The sequence below is a fragment of the Sodiomyces alkalinus genome (genome assembly GCF_003711515.1).
Source record: "Sodiomyces alkalinus F11 unplaced genomic scaffold SODALscaffold_1, whole genome shotgun sequence".
Taxonomy (NCBI): domain Eukaryota; kingdom Fungi; phylum Ascomycota; class Sordariomycetes; order Glomerellales; family Plectosphaerellaceae; genus Sodiomyces; species Sodiomyces alkalinus.
In genome coordinates this window covers 3,615,186-3,630,222 of record NW_021167079.1, presented here as the reverse complement: position 1 = coordinate 3,630,222, position 15,037 = coordinate 3,615,186, and the positions used below count along the sequence as shown (strand labels likewise).

The window sequence follows — 15,037 nt, the reverse complement described above, 5'->3', positions numbered from 1 at the left end:
CGGGTCTTCTCGGCCTCTTTTTTTAGTAATCGGTATAAATCGTTAAAGGTATTATAGTCTCTAGTATAGGCAGTATAGTAGCGGGGGCGCCCTAGCGCTATAGTTTCGTGGTATCCTAGGCCTTAAGGGTATACCAATTTAGGCTTAGCGTAGTAATAGTATACCCTCTCCGTTATAGGGTAGCTATTCGCCCGGTAGCCGAAGTATAAGTAGTTATAGCACTTTAGGGAACTAAGGTCGGGGTTATATAGTTTATAGATATAGCCACCCCCCTTAAAAAGCAGGGTATTCCGGATAAGGCTTATTACCCCTTCTAGTAAAGCCGATTCGATCAGGAGGAGCGCTACCTTACCGGTGCTATAGCGGGGTACCCGTTATTATACTCGGATAATTTTTACCTTAGGGTTCGTGTCTTATAAGGATACTAGTAGGTCTTCTTTAGATAGGGCGTTAAGGACCTTCTAAGGGATAGCCTTAGCTAGCGTAGGGTAAGTATATATGGCTAGGGTAGCTCCTTTATTAAAGACCTTCTTAATCTATTATTCCTTATAGGTAGCCTATTATTATACCCTTTTTGTAAAGGTAAGATAGATATCCCCGCTTGGTAGCTTTTATACCGCTATAGTATCGTGTCGGGTAGTCGTGGCGTTTATAGCTTAGATAATCTCCTTTAGGGTCTTATCTTTAAGGGGCTAATCTTCGGGGAGGGTTCTTTAGCGGATAATTAGGTCCCGGTAATACCTAGCAGGGATTATTTTCAGGGGGGCGGGGTCCCGCGGCGGTACCGCCGCGGGAGCCCGGGCTATAATATTAGCCTAGGTCTTTTTTATACTACTTATTGCTTTTCGGAGTTCCTCTCGTATAACGTGATAAACAGTAACGTGTAGGTATACTAGCGGTATTATGCTAGTATTCTTATAAGTAATATGTATTATAATTAATTCCGCTATTAGCTTTATAACCTACTCGATCGTGTTCCTATTAGCTAGTAAGGCCTACATTTCTGCCTTAATCTTAGTTACTCTTAGTTCCGGGGGGTATAGTAGTCTCTTTTCGGTCTTATATTAGTTCCGCGCTATATCCCGCCACGGGTAAGGGGGGGGGGGGGAGAGTGCTCGTATTATAAAAAGTAGCCTATTACGAATTCTATATAGACGAAATCGAGATAATAGGGGCGGGATTATCCTATATCTCTTCCGGTTATACCGTAGCGCTGGTATTACGGTGCCGCTACGCTAGTATCCCGGGAGGGAGGCGCTGGTTATAATCTCTGTCTTCGTGGTTTTATCGATTTTACTCCTATTACGCGCCCGTGGTTAATAGGCATAGCCGAATTAATCTATTCTCTTTTACTAATAATCTAACTAAAGACTAGTTAGCGCTTATTATAGAGTATATAGAGAATCTTTATTAGGAGAATATAGCGCTACGACTAATACTAGGCTAGTAACATAGTATTACTAATAATAATAATAATACTCTTACTAGAGTGGTTAACTAGGGTAATAGCCCTATTATTAAGCTATTATCAGGTAGCGAGTACGCTCCTAATAAGTATAAAGAGAATAATAATAATAGTATTATTATAATTAAGGATAATTCCTTTAAGGGGTTCTCCGAGGGAGAGGGTAGTAAGGTGGTTATAGTAAACCACGGGGAGGAAAAGGAGGATAAGGATAATCCGGACCCCGACACGGTTCATAACGTCGATAAGGATAAGGATATAGCCGATACCTATAAAGGCGATAATAAGCCGTAGGAGGATACTACGTGCACGGTTAAGAAGCATATAGAGCCTACTTACCCCCGCGCTCCTTATAACCGTTATACGTGGTATTTCCTCCGTCTTAAGCTAAATAGTAGTTATAACTACATTATCTTTAGTGCCTATAGGGAGGCGTATACTATTAATTCGTATAAATATAAGTATTACTAAGGTGATAGTTCTCGGAGTCATATAAAGGTAAATAATTATAACCCCTTCTTAATAAGCCACTCCGTGGATTATTAATAGACTTCTAGATAACCCTTAAGGCTAAGTTACTAGGTAAGCGTATATAGCGTTATCTAATTAAAGCTAATAAACGCGGCTATTATACCGATATATAGCTTATAAGTAAACCTTATCTCCTAAGAGAGTATATTTCACTAACTTAGTAATAGGCCGAATTAAAGGAGCTATAAATTTTATTAGGTAAGGCTAAGAGCGGCTATTAGGCCTAAAACTATTAGGGCTTTAATAAGACTCCTATAGTCCGCCGCGTCGCTAAAGAGGCGGTTCGAGATACTTAGTCTTATTAGGAGATTATAAAGAGTACGCTACTATATTTCGTAGCTATAGGTAAATATTTATACGAGTACCTACTTAATAAGTAGCCGTAGTAAGAGGAGGGGCTAGGGGACGGTTAATATATAGTTACCGAGGATTTATATCGGGGTCTTAGGAATTATACTTTTTAGTTGTTATATCTAGTATAATAGTAAGTTCTTATAGGGTAATAATTAATTTCCTAGACCCTAATTTAGGAGGTCTACGGGTTCGGTATATAAATTCCTAAGGTTCTAATACGTAAGGTATTTCCTGGACCTAGTATATTAGGATTAAACTCCTAAGAGGCTCTAAGTGTTTATCTAGGGAGTCTATCGAGACCTCCTAGTATAATATTTATAAAGGAGTAATTCCGGGATATTTCGCGTGGGTTCCTAAGTATTTTCCTTATAGCCGTAGCCTTCCTACTTAATTACGTATTAGCGGCGGTTTTTATTATAACGGTAGGCTAGGATATTCTTAACTTCGTATTTATCGGACTCCTAAGGTTTTACCTTAACTTCCTAGGGGACCTAGACGCTATTTATATAAGGGCTTTATAGCTTTAGGAGGGAAATAGGAAAAATATTATAAATTTTTATAGTTAATAGGAGCTTTAACTTATAGGCGAGGCCGTGATTCCCTATAACTTCCTTAATTTTATAGGGTTTTAGGTATTTATCTAAAAGCTTTTTACTAAGGTATTTCTGCTTTTAGCAGAGAGGAGGATATAATCGCCTTTTCTAAACCTATAAGTAAGATTATTAGTATTATAGTACTTTACATATATATCCTAGGCCGTCTTAATAAGGTATATAAGGGCTCTCCCATTCGCTATTAGGTATTTAATATATTTATCGGCCGATACGGCGTAGAACTTATTAGTTTTAGGGAGCGTAATATTATTAGGTCCTTAGGGGGTATAGCCTATATATACTATAGCGGGAGATTACTAGATTATAGAATACTACACGGTATTATACGTAAACTAAGCTAATAAGAGCTAATCTACGTAGTTATCCTGCTAGTAAGTATAATAAGTCCGTAGGTAGTACTCTAGGTTCTAATATTAGCGCTTAGTTTAAGTATGGGTCTATAGATAAAACGCTATCGATAGTCGCCTTTTAAGTCCTAAGCGCCTATATAGGGTAAATTAAAATTTACTTATAAATAAAGCACCACGGTTAGAAATAATACTATCTAGTAGGCTAAAAATAGAAAAGATACTTAACTATATAAGGTTCGTTAAGCCCTCTATACTTAAACTAAAGCCATACAGGATATATAGGGTAAATTCTATATACCGGTATACGAGAATAAGAATAGCGTCCTTTTTCCTAGCTCCGTGTATTATAGGTAGTAGGCCGGTAATAAAATTAACTAAAATTTCCTAGAATAAACGGCCCGGTATAAAGAGACTCTAAAGGCACCCATAGGGCTTATAATATCTATGCTTAGTCTTCTAATAAATAGGGTAAGTAGGGATAAAAGTCTTAACGTCTTATTTTATATATTCCTAAAAAAAGGTATCCGTAATACGCCGAAGGGTCCTTATAATTCTATAATATCTAGCTACAGGGTAGTCGTAGAAAGCCTATAGGATTTATTCCCGGAGACCGGAGTATTTCGAAATAAAAAGCCTATCGCGGAAAAAGACTAGACCTTATTTATTATAAGACTACGTGTTAGTCGGGTTACCTTCCCGTAACGACTTATAAAAGGGGTATTTTTATTAGGCTTCTATAATATTATCCTTAAGACTAGGTACTAATATTATTATATCTTTATAAGGGGTAAGGGTAGTATTAGGGGCAGTGTAAACGTGTCCGACCGTGAACTTTTACATGAATACTTTAACCGGCTTTTGTCGCTCTATACGAAGGTTCAGACTTTCTATTATATACTAGGGCTTCCTTAAGAGGTTATTTATAGGGTTACTAATACCTAGTCGGTATTATATAATAAAGTCGTAAACTACTAACTCCTTAAGCTATTAGGCGTGCTAGGCCTTTACGTTAGGTTTTTCGAGAAGGTAGCGGTGGTTTAAGTAGTCCGTTAATACCTTTATAGGGGTCTACGCGTAGGCGATATAGTATCTTTATAATTAAAAAGCTTTTATAATAGCTATAAGCTTTATATCCAGGGTAGAGTAGTTTAACTCGGGACTATATAGCTTCCTAGAAAAGAATACTATAGGTCTTTATTATTAGTCTATATTAAGTTAACTAATAACTACGCTTAGGGCGAAACTTAATACGTCCGGCTTAATCCGGATTAGTAAGGTTAGATTAGAATATCGAAGAACGGGCGCCTCCTAGAATTTTTAGTATAGTAGGCGGAAAGTATTCTGCTCCTTAGAGGTTAATATAAAGACCCTAACTCTTTCTCCGTCTTTTAATAGGTTAGTTAGTAATACTATAACCTTAGAGTAGGCTTTTATAAACCGCCGGTAAAACCCCGTGAATCCTAAGAAAACCTAGATCTTTTTAATCGTATCTAGCTTTTCCTAATCCTGGATAGCTTTTACCCGTTTAGGGTCTATAAAGATACTAGAAGGGCTATAGATAAACCCGAGGAACTCTACCTCTTAAATCTTAAAAATATATTTCTTCGGATTAGCGTATAGGGACTATTCCCGTAACCGTTATAGGATACTCCGTATATATTACCGATACGATATAATATCCGAGCTATAGATTAGAATAATATCTAGGTAAATAACGTAAATAGTATCTATAAGTCCTCGTAAAGACTTATTAATATACCGTTAAAAGGAGGCAGGAGCGTTATAAAGACTAAAAGGTATCATTAGATACTCGTAATAACCGTATTTAGTCCAGAATACGGTTTTCTATTTATCGCCTTCTTAGGTCCGTAACTAATAATAGGCGTCCTCAAGGTCTAACTTTATATAGATCGTCGAATAAGATAAGCGGTCTAACATCTTATAAATTAGCGGGAGTAGCGTATAGTCCTTCTTAGTTACCTTATTAAGTCCTCGGTAGTCTATATATAGTCTTAGCTTTCTACCTTTTTTCTAGGATAAAAAGGATAGTGGCGCCTACTAGACTAGATAAAGGCCGGATCTATTATTTCGCCGAAGTATCTTTAATATACTCCCTTAAGACTACGAGTTCCTCCTCGGCTAAGGCGTAGATAGGACTAAAAGGGGGCGATTTACCCTTATTAAGTTTAATTACGTAGTCCTACTTATAATACGGTAGGAGGCGACCGGCTTTAACTATATTAAACATATTAGTAAAATATTAGTATAGTTTAGGGAGGGTATCCTTATTAAGGGGGCTAAGGGGGTTCTAGATATACTCCTAGTAGTTTTAAGGAGGGTTTTAGGTAATAGTTATAATCTGGCCTAGACGCGTAGGATATATAGCCGTGGTAGTCTATACTATTAAAGGGATTACCGTGGTAGCGCGGTTAATAGCCTTATATAGCTAGCAGGTCGTGGTAATAAGAGCTAATTCGGACTTCTAAAGATAAAATATCCACGTCTTATCCTTCTAGTGGATACTAGGATTTTAGGACTAGAGCTATAAGAGACTAAGGATAATCTAGGCGCTATTAGGATCTAAATCTATAACGTGAAATATAATAGTTTCGGCTTAGGTCCTACCCGAACTATCTATAATCTAGTAGATTAATTTTATAACACCGTAGGTCTTTACCTGATAACCTAGTATTATCCACGAGATATCCTTAGTAGGTCCTAAGGGTTTATGAGCGGGTAAGAGGCTAGCGCGATTAGTAATATCTAAGTCCGAACCTAAGTCTATATAAGCATGGTAAAAGGTCCTTTTACTATCTTATTATATACCGCCTTATCGTAAACTAAGTTATATCTCTAGGGGACTATAGGAAAGAGGTGCTAATATAGACGGCTCGCGTTCTTATTATAAGGGTTCCTTAAAAGGTATAACCTACACTTAACCTATCATAGTATTTCTTTTAGGATCCACTAGTACGGAATTAGTACTAGGCGACTTATTCTAGGTATTATTCTAAGGCCTATTAGCGTTCTAATTTATCTTCTTAGGGTCTTTTAGGCACGATAAGCAATAATAGCCTTTTTTATAATAGTAAAAATACTCGATTTTCTTAATAAGGGGTAATAGCCTAATATAGGGGTTCTTTTAAGGTTTATCCGATATATTCTTATCTTATCCTTTAGTACCCTTAGTATTATTCTAGTTACGACTACGTGAAGGGCTTAATTATTTTTTCCACTTATCGTTATACTTAGCCCGTTAATAAGCTAGTAAGGAAGAGCGAGGCTAGTTATTATCCTCGGTATCCTGGGTTAAAATAACCTAGGCCTAGCGGGCGGCTATATAGAGCTCTTTAACTAACTTCGGTAACTCTCTAGCACGGATCCGGTCTTTAAGGGGTTTTTATAACTTATTAAGAATTAACTATATACGAATTTTATTATTAAGAATAATAAGGACTTCCGTGAAGAGTTTATTTATAAAGTCTAGGAATCTATTATAGGATTAGTCAGGTTTTTACCGTATACGGTCGGAGAATAGTTATTCCATGATAGATATCTCCCGGGTATTATCGTTAACTAATAGACTAGCGAGGAACTTCTTTATATTTTCCTAAATAGCTCCTCCTTCACGATTTATATATCCGAAGGTAGTCCTCTAATAGTAACGCTATAGTGATTTAATAGTCTATAGAAGACTATTAAAGGCGTAGAAGATTTTAGGTAATTCGGTACGAAACTAGTTAGGGTTTATAGTAATCCGGGACTTAATATCCTCGATAAAAATAAGATATCTATCGTAAGATACTCTATCCTATTTAGGAATATTTATATTAATTTTAATTACGTTATTACCCTATACGGGTATATCTAAAAAGAACCGGGAGGGCTCCTACGAGGTTATAGGGGTAATAGTATCGGGGTCGATACCGCTACATAGAAGTTTAAGTTAGCCTTCTTTCTTCTTTCTTTTAAGACGTAGGTTAAGATAACGGGTCTTTACTATAAGTTCGGTATCTTAGAGGTCTATTATAGTGAGACTTTAGAGGTCTAAGTAAGTATATCGCGTTACACGGTTATCCCCTTATCCTTTAGGATTAGGAGTATTAGGGTTAAAGGCCTTATCGGAGGGAGGGGGGGGGGTAAAAGGGAAGATAATCCTTCTTTATTATTATCTATAGGTCCTATAAGAGGGGGAATCAGCGGATTAGCGTATTAAGGTATCATAGTCTCCTAGGGTTTTACTATTAACTAGTCTTTAGTATTACGTGGGTCGAATTAGTCGTTATAATTCCTGTCGGTTATTATACCCGTGTAAAAAGGAAGAATAAATAAAATATTATAGGTATACTATAAGGAGTAATAGACTATTATAGAATAATATAAGATTACTTAGGGACTAATAGGAACTAAAAAGGGGGTATCGTGATAAGATTATTCGTTAAGTCCTTTCTTAAGACTCTAGGAACTATAAAAGGCACTCCCCTCTTTATACCTACCTAAGGTCTTCTAACTAAGTGGGTGGCGAGAGGCCTCCTTAGGACTAAGTTTAGGTATAAGCTGGTTCCTAAGCTAACTAGCTTACTAGATCTAAGCTAGCTTCTAAGCTAACTAGCTTATTAGACCTTAATGCGTCGTATCTTTAACGGTCTGACCTGACTACGATCCCCATATAAGTCTGGTGCTAGTCCTGTGGTAACGTATAAGCACTGTATATTCTAATAAGTAGCCGGTTCTTCTAGATCTTTTACGAGGCTTAAAGGTTAGGCACTAGTATAGGAGTGGTAGAAGGGATAGAAAGAGTAGAAGGGCTAGGCTTAGCTAGCTCTAATTTTGCTTTAGGCTTATAGATACAATAGTCTTTAAGGGTAGGAGTCTAGCTCTTAATATAAGCTTAGCCCTAGATAAAGTGCTAGAGGTTAAGGTCCTTAGCGCGTTATTAATCCTTAATAATCTAAGCGATATAGTTAGATCGACCGTTAAGAAGGGGGCTATTATAGATATAGGCGTTAGAGGAGGTTATCCTCTAAAGGGGAGGGGGGGGGGGGGATAGGTATAGGGTGTAAAAGAGGTGGCGGAGAAGGTGGAAGGGAAGGAGGAGGTGGTTGAATTAACGGTTATCGGTTTAACGATAGCTTCTAGCCTGGGTAGGCGAGCGGTTAGTGATAGCTTTAAGCCTAGGTAGGCGAGCGATTAGTAATAGCTTCTTCGACGCCTAGGTAGGTAAGCCGTTAGTAATAGCTTTAAGCCTAGGTAGGTAAGCAGTTAGTTTGCTTCTTCGACGCTTAGATAGGCGTTAGCTAGATTAGTGGGTGGGTAAGAGGGCGTAATGCTATAGTACTAAAACTCTTCGCGAGCTAGGCGGCGGTTTAAATTAGAAGCTATCTAAAGCTTTAAAAAAGAATAGCAGGAATACTAGTTACTACTATATAAAAATATAAGATTAACCTAGTATTATTATATAAGGAGATTGGGTTAATTAAAGAGCTAGGGTTGATATCTAGTCTGGGTGATACGGGCTAGGGTACTTAAGCAGAACGGTTTCCCTATACAAACACCGTTCGTTTGATATACCTACGCCCGAAGAGTCCACCGTTTTTATACCGACGATTTCCCGCAGGACTAGTTGTCAGACCACGGCTGTGTAGGGCCGATACAGTTGTGCGTTGTACGTTTACAAATCCACCTATATGCATCTGCCCTGAGATCTTTAAGACTGCTATCTACCTGTACAACAGAACCCCAAGATACATGGGAATTCCCTTTTAGCGTAGTGGTACATTTTCGATGCGACATAATTAGCCTGATATCAGTCTGGTGGCGACATTTGTCTTCGTACACACCTATATAAAATAGGTGTAAAGGTACGGATTAGTAGTGTAATCCAATGATCGAGCGGGGTGTGGAGCTTAGTCTCGAGCTAACGTTTCTAATATCTGAAGAGGTGTACCCCAAACTGCCAGAGGCCCCTAAAACCAACGAATGACAGCAATGGCCCACCCATTGGGCTTGGGCTTTTGTGTCCTGTCTCCCACATTGACGACTTAATTGGCCGGTCGGGCTCCTGGGCGGGAGCAGCATCCTATTTCTCGACTGATTGCGTCAGGCCTTGACGAACATTCATACTTGCGTCAGGACTTGACGAACATTCATACTTGCGTCAGGACTTGACGAACATTCATACTTGCGTCAGGACTTGACGAACATTCATAACCACAAGTGCATTCTCCCCTCCCTCCCGCCAGCGCATGCGGTCATATATACACATACCCTCGAAGCACACATATCTTTAGCTCGTACGCATTATCTTTGCATGGCTTCCAAAGTCACAAAAACAACGCTCCATACGCGCAGTCCTGACTTCGACGACCATTCCCAACTCGTCTCATGCATCTCCGCCAATTCAAAACTGAACCCCAACGCAAATATACCTTCGTCCAACTTTCCCCCGGAGCATTCCTATCCAGACGCTACGGAGGCCTCTCCGCCAAATCAAGCCACAAGCAGCCACCTCATCCCGAGGTGGTTTCACCGCGACAACAGAAATAGCAATAGCAATAACAACCACCACTCATCAACACAAGCACCCAACCCAGGAAAATTCACCGAGGAATGGAACGCGAGCCAGCGAGGAGCGAGTATCATTGACGGTTCCTCGGCCAATATGCAGCGACCGAACTCGTACCATGGCAGCCAGGATGAGGATCACATCAGCCTCCCGTCTCGGGGGAATACTCTTAAGAAAAAAAGCTCTCTGCGCAGGAATGCCAGTCTCGGGCGCAACGGAAGCCGCCGCAGCATGAAGGCTGGAAGTGTACGCAGCTTGGCCCTACAATCTGCCTCAGACCCAGATGAGGCAAATAGTGCTTTTCACTGCCCCGTGCCAACTGCCGGGAATCCAACGGAGGTTCTAGCGAATCGCTTCAATGGTGAGTAGCAAGATCATTAATTACTTTGCGCCTTTTTTTTGGCCTTTTTTTCTCCCCCTAGGTCGCGCATATATGCTAAACGATCGCGCTCCCAGCTTGGCGCAAGATTTTGAAGGACCTCATAGCCTACTATCGCGAGATTCAGAGCCACTACGAGGCCAAGGCCAAGTCCATCCTGAAGGTGGCCAATGTTGCCAACAATATAGCGGCGCCAGCAGGCTTCTTGGCCTCCGGGGGGCTTGACGATGCCATGGACATCCTGAGGACCTACCACAAGAACGCCATTCTCGAGGCCAACAAAGCGAAGGAGATCGAAGAGGACGTTATTCTTGCCTTGACCGGTTTGAGAAGCGATCTTCAGCAGAAGATTAAGGAGATCAAAAGTCTATCTGGCGACTTCAAAAACTCCGTAGAGAAGGAGATGGACAATACACGGAAGGCTGTTAAGGCGCTTCAGGACACGATCGGCCAGAGTGACTTGGATCCGTCTCTAGCCACTGGCAAGCAAGATCCATACCTTCTCCGTCTGGCCGTCGATCGACAGGTGGAGCTTCAGATCGACGAGGAAAACTACTTACACCAAGCGTACCTGAATCTTGAGACCTCCGGAAGGGAACTCGAATCGATCGTTGTCGGCGAGATCCAGAAGGCGTATAATGCCTATGCCGGCATCCTCAAGCGTGAGTCCGATGCTGCCTATAATGCGATCGACGAGCTCCGCATTGGACCCATCTCCATGCCAAAAGACCGTGAATGGACGTACTTCGTCCAGAAAGACGATCAGTTTGTGGACCCTGATGTTCCTGTCCGATCTGCCGAGCAGATTCACTATCCTGGCCAAGATCACGAGTCTTGTCAGGAAATCCGCGCGGGCCTCCTGGAACGAAAGAGCAAGTACCTGAAAAGCTATACTGCGGGCTGGTATGTATCCCCCCTTGCCCTGCCCAGCTTCTTTGTGTTGCCGGGTATTTGCTTACGCATCCAGGTATGTGCTTTCTCCGACTCATCTCCATGAATTCAAATCAGCGGACAAGACGCAAGCGCCTGTGATGTCATTATACCTGCCGGAACAGAAGCTAGGATCTCATTCAAGCGAAGGTGGTTCTTCCAACAAATTCATCCTCAAGGGACGGCAAGCAGGATCCATGCATCGCGGCCACACTTGGGTCTTCCGCGCCGAGACGCATGACACCATGATGGCATGGTACGAGGACGTCAAAGCACTCACCGAGAAGACGCCGCAAGAACGAAGCGAGTATGTGCGCCACACTAGGAGCCTTAGTCAGTCTTCGCGACGCTCGATTAGCAGCGACGCCGTGGTCGACGAGGAAGATGAGGAGCCTTTCTCCGCAGAAGCCGTTATCCCAGCCGAGACAGACCTGAAGCAAGATATACGCCGTCCTGAGCCAGGTGGGAGGTTCCCATCTGATATCCAAGTCAACGCGCAACGAGACTTACAGGCTCCGCTCTCGCCTTCTAGTATGAGTTCGCGGTTCGACAACCGGAGCCGCGAGGCAGATGGGATGGTGGGTTTCATACCCCAAAATAGCCAAGGACGCGATTATTACACGAGGGAGGCCCAAGATAACCACAGGGGAGGATACGGAAACACAAGTCATACGCCGATGGAAGAATCTCCTTCACATGCTGCAATCGTCAGCCAGCAAGCTCGCGAGGACGGAGTGAACCCTTACACAAATGAGCCTTTCCAGCGGTCCCAATTCCAGATCGATTCTTCTTACCCCTATCACCCCTCCCAACCCTCCCAACCCGACATGGCTTTTGTAGGAGAAACACAACGGTCTCAAAACCGGCAGAGCTATGGGTCCCATGCTAGCCAACGCGGGACCCGAGATCAGAGCCCTGCTGTCCAGATCATGGCCGATGGCGGTTCACAACAGACGAATCCAACTTGGGAGCCTGGTGCCTATGTAGCTGCGGGTGTCAATGCTCAGGATGGCCAACCACTGAACGACAAGGCCTACAACTCTTCGAACAGGCTTCAGGCTGCGCATAGCGGTGAATATAATTACCCGTCGGAAGACCGAAGCACCGGAGACATCAGCAAACCGCCGGTGATCACGACTGGGGGTCAGCACAACGATGTTCGCGGGTACCCCCCAAATAACGAGCCTCGCAGCTTTGAAGGCTCTGTGTCGTCTCCTGTTCATGGCGACTACTACCCTACCGCCGCATTCCCGGATCAGAATGTGCCTAACGGTCGGCCCATGTCAATGAATGTCAGGACAAACAGCATCCCGCACATCCCAGGCGAATACCCGAATGGCAATACTCCGACCATGGAGAAGCTTAGCAACCGAGTTTTGTAGGAATAAAGAAGCACTCATGCCGGGTGGTAGTCGCTGGGTTTCTTGTTGGTTTCGGACACTTGGCGGGCAGTCTCTTTTCATGTATTTGGTCTTGAGTATTCGTCCATAAATATCTCGTCTTTTCGTCTTTTTTGCTCTTCATACTACAGCCATATCGGCACAGGAAAGGGCAGGAGGAAATGGAAGCGACATCAAAACAGAAGTAGTTGCGAACTGGGCTCGTCAGTGGACACGGGAATTCGTCTTGAAGGACGGTGTATTTCGTACCTAACTAACATTCAAAATGGAAGAGGCGAAAAAAAGAAACTGCCCCCTACCGCCGCACCCCGCACCCCTCACCCCCACCCAACCTGCTGGGTTTCTTTCATACCTACGGGGGCGAGGGGGTACAGGTCAGAGCCTAGTAACTGGTCAGTCTATCGACAGTCTTAGAACTTTATGTTGACAGAAATATCTCTGTCCAGGCTCTGGCCACCAAAAATTCTCTGTTCGAGCTGTCCTACAACGCCCCCTCCCCGTTAGGTAGGAACCCAATGTATTTATCACAATGATCTATCGTGCACCTAAGATGTGGAACCATCGTGGGTCAGTTAGTCCTAGCACTGGCAAACTGTCCATCCGATGGGGTGATGAAGCACAGGCACTACTGCTACTGGATATGAACATGCTGTCTTCGCAGCCCGGGAGCCCTGACCTTTTTATATCAAGCAAAGCAGTCCAGAACGCCGAAATTCCCGCCCCAAAACATACAAGAACTCGTGATCCACGCACGCAGAGATAGACGGGGGCTGGTGGGGAAGAACCAGATTCAGCACCTTCCCTACCACCCCCGACTGAAGCCGCCCCGGCCACGGCCACCTCCACCTCCTCCCCTGCCCTGACCTCCTCTGCCGCCACCACGACCACCAAAGCCGCTCCCGCCACGACCTCCTCCCCTTGAGAACCCGCCGCGTCCACCGCCGCCGCGTCCGCCACGTGAGCCCCCACGGGCAAACCCAGCCCGCGCTGGTCCTCCGCGGCCGGCGCGCTTCGGTTTCGGACCAGGCGGCCCCTTGGGCTTCGGCAAGAACCGCTCCATGGGAAGCACCTTCTCCGAGGAGATATAGAACTTGTCGCCTTCTTTAAATGATGTGGCCTGAATACCTTCGGAAGGCTTAATGGTGAAGTAGACCTGGTTAATGGGTCCCAGAACTTCGTCGATCTTGCCGATGGAAGTCTAAGGCCAATTGCGCGGTCAGCAAATCAGGGAGATGGAAAGTGGGGACATGATCCGGCAGAAAGGCTGCAGGTATTATTTTCGGCTGACCTTATTCTCGAGGAACATCTGGGCGTTGAATTGGGGGATCTTGGGGTTGATGCTTTCGCAGACCATTTCGCCCTCGCATGCGTGTAAGAACTTGCCCATTTCTACTCGCCCTGGTTAGCCTCCCTCACGAACACCCAAATACATCCCAACCGGGTCACAAACGGACCTAGAATCTGGGCCGGCGGTCCCATATCTCGCTGTTGGTATCCTCCACGGCCTGAGACAGAGAACAGAGTCAGCGACCAGCTCCGGATAGAGCGCCAGAGCATTGAAGACAATGCAGGGTTCTCATACCTCCACCGCGGCCACCAAAGCCACCCCCGCGACCTCGTGGTGCACCTCGTCCGAATGACATGTTGGCACAATAATCTGCGTATGTGAGGTTGCTCTAGATAAGGATTCGGTGCATGAAGCTATCTCGAGTCGAATTGAAATTTTCCCTGCATCAGTGGTTCGAGAACCGAATGATGATTGGGTGGTTTGGTCGGCTCGGAAAAGCTATGGTGCCCGGCCTGCTTTGTCATCATAGCTGCCGTTCGCAGCAACACGCCGCAACTTTTGCGTGTACCTTCTGTCGCACGTTAAATAGCACTTAGATGATTAACTTAGGAGAGCAGAAATCTCGTGTGTGTGTATTATATTAAGTTATATCTGTGTGAGTCTCTTATGCCCTTAATTTAGGTGGTGAAGACTCTGTTATAGGTATTATATTATTTAGATCCTATCCGGTCTTTTCCGGTATCCGCCCCTATTATATCCTAATACACGAGGCCCGAAGCCCTTAATTAGGGAGTAAATCCTCCCTAGATCCCCTATAGACTATATTATAGTCCTGCCTATACGATATACCCCCTTAGTTAAGGTGGGTCTTCCTAGGTTAACTAACTAATTAGAGGCTTCGGTTTAAACTAAACGCTCTTAGCTTTTCTATCGTAAAATTAATAGTTAATCGGAAAACGCCCTTATAAAAGGGATCTAAATCCGCCCTATTTAACCGTTTAATTTAATTCTATCTTAATTAGTTCCTCGATTCTAATTAGCCGGATTTACTTAATCGGATCTATATCTATCGGATCTACTACGCCCTCGGGGGCTGTTATCGTTATTACGGCTATAGCTTTAGCTATAGCTTTAGCGCGTTTAATCTTTTCGTGCAGTTAT

General features: G+C 43.3%; 2 protein-coding genes across 2 annotated transcripts; one reads left to right on the top strand and one right to left on the bottom strand.

Moving 5' to 3' along the window:
• Positions 1–9,417: 9,417 nt before the first annotated feature.
• Positions 9,418–12,906, top strand: SODALDRAFT_288166 (hypothetical protein). Its single transcript, XM_028608589.1, has 3 exons — positions 9,418–10,240; positions 10,336–11,161; positions 11,226–12,906. The coding sequence occupies exons 1-3, from the start codon at positions 9,625–9,627 to the stop codon at positions 12,568–12,570; spliced, it is 2,787 nt and encodes a 928-aa protein (XP_028470520.1). The 5' UTR covers positions 9,418–9,624; the 3' UTR covers positions 12,571–12,906.
• Positions 12,907–13,390: 484 nt separating this feature from the next.
• Positions 13,391–14,231, bottom strand: SODALDRAFT_336340 (Gar1-domain-containing protein; the record flags this gene model as incomplete). The annotated part of the gene is made up of 4 exons (XM_028612581.1): positions 13,391–13,786; positions 13,877–13,977; positions 14,043–14,093; positions 14,171–14,231. The coding sequence occupies 4 exons, from the start codon at positions 14,229–14,231 to the stop codon at positions 13,391–13,393; spliced, it is 609 nt and encodes a 202-aa protein (XP_028470519.1).
• Positions 14,232–15,037: the final 806 nt, after the last annotated feature.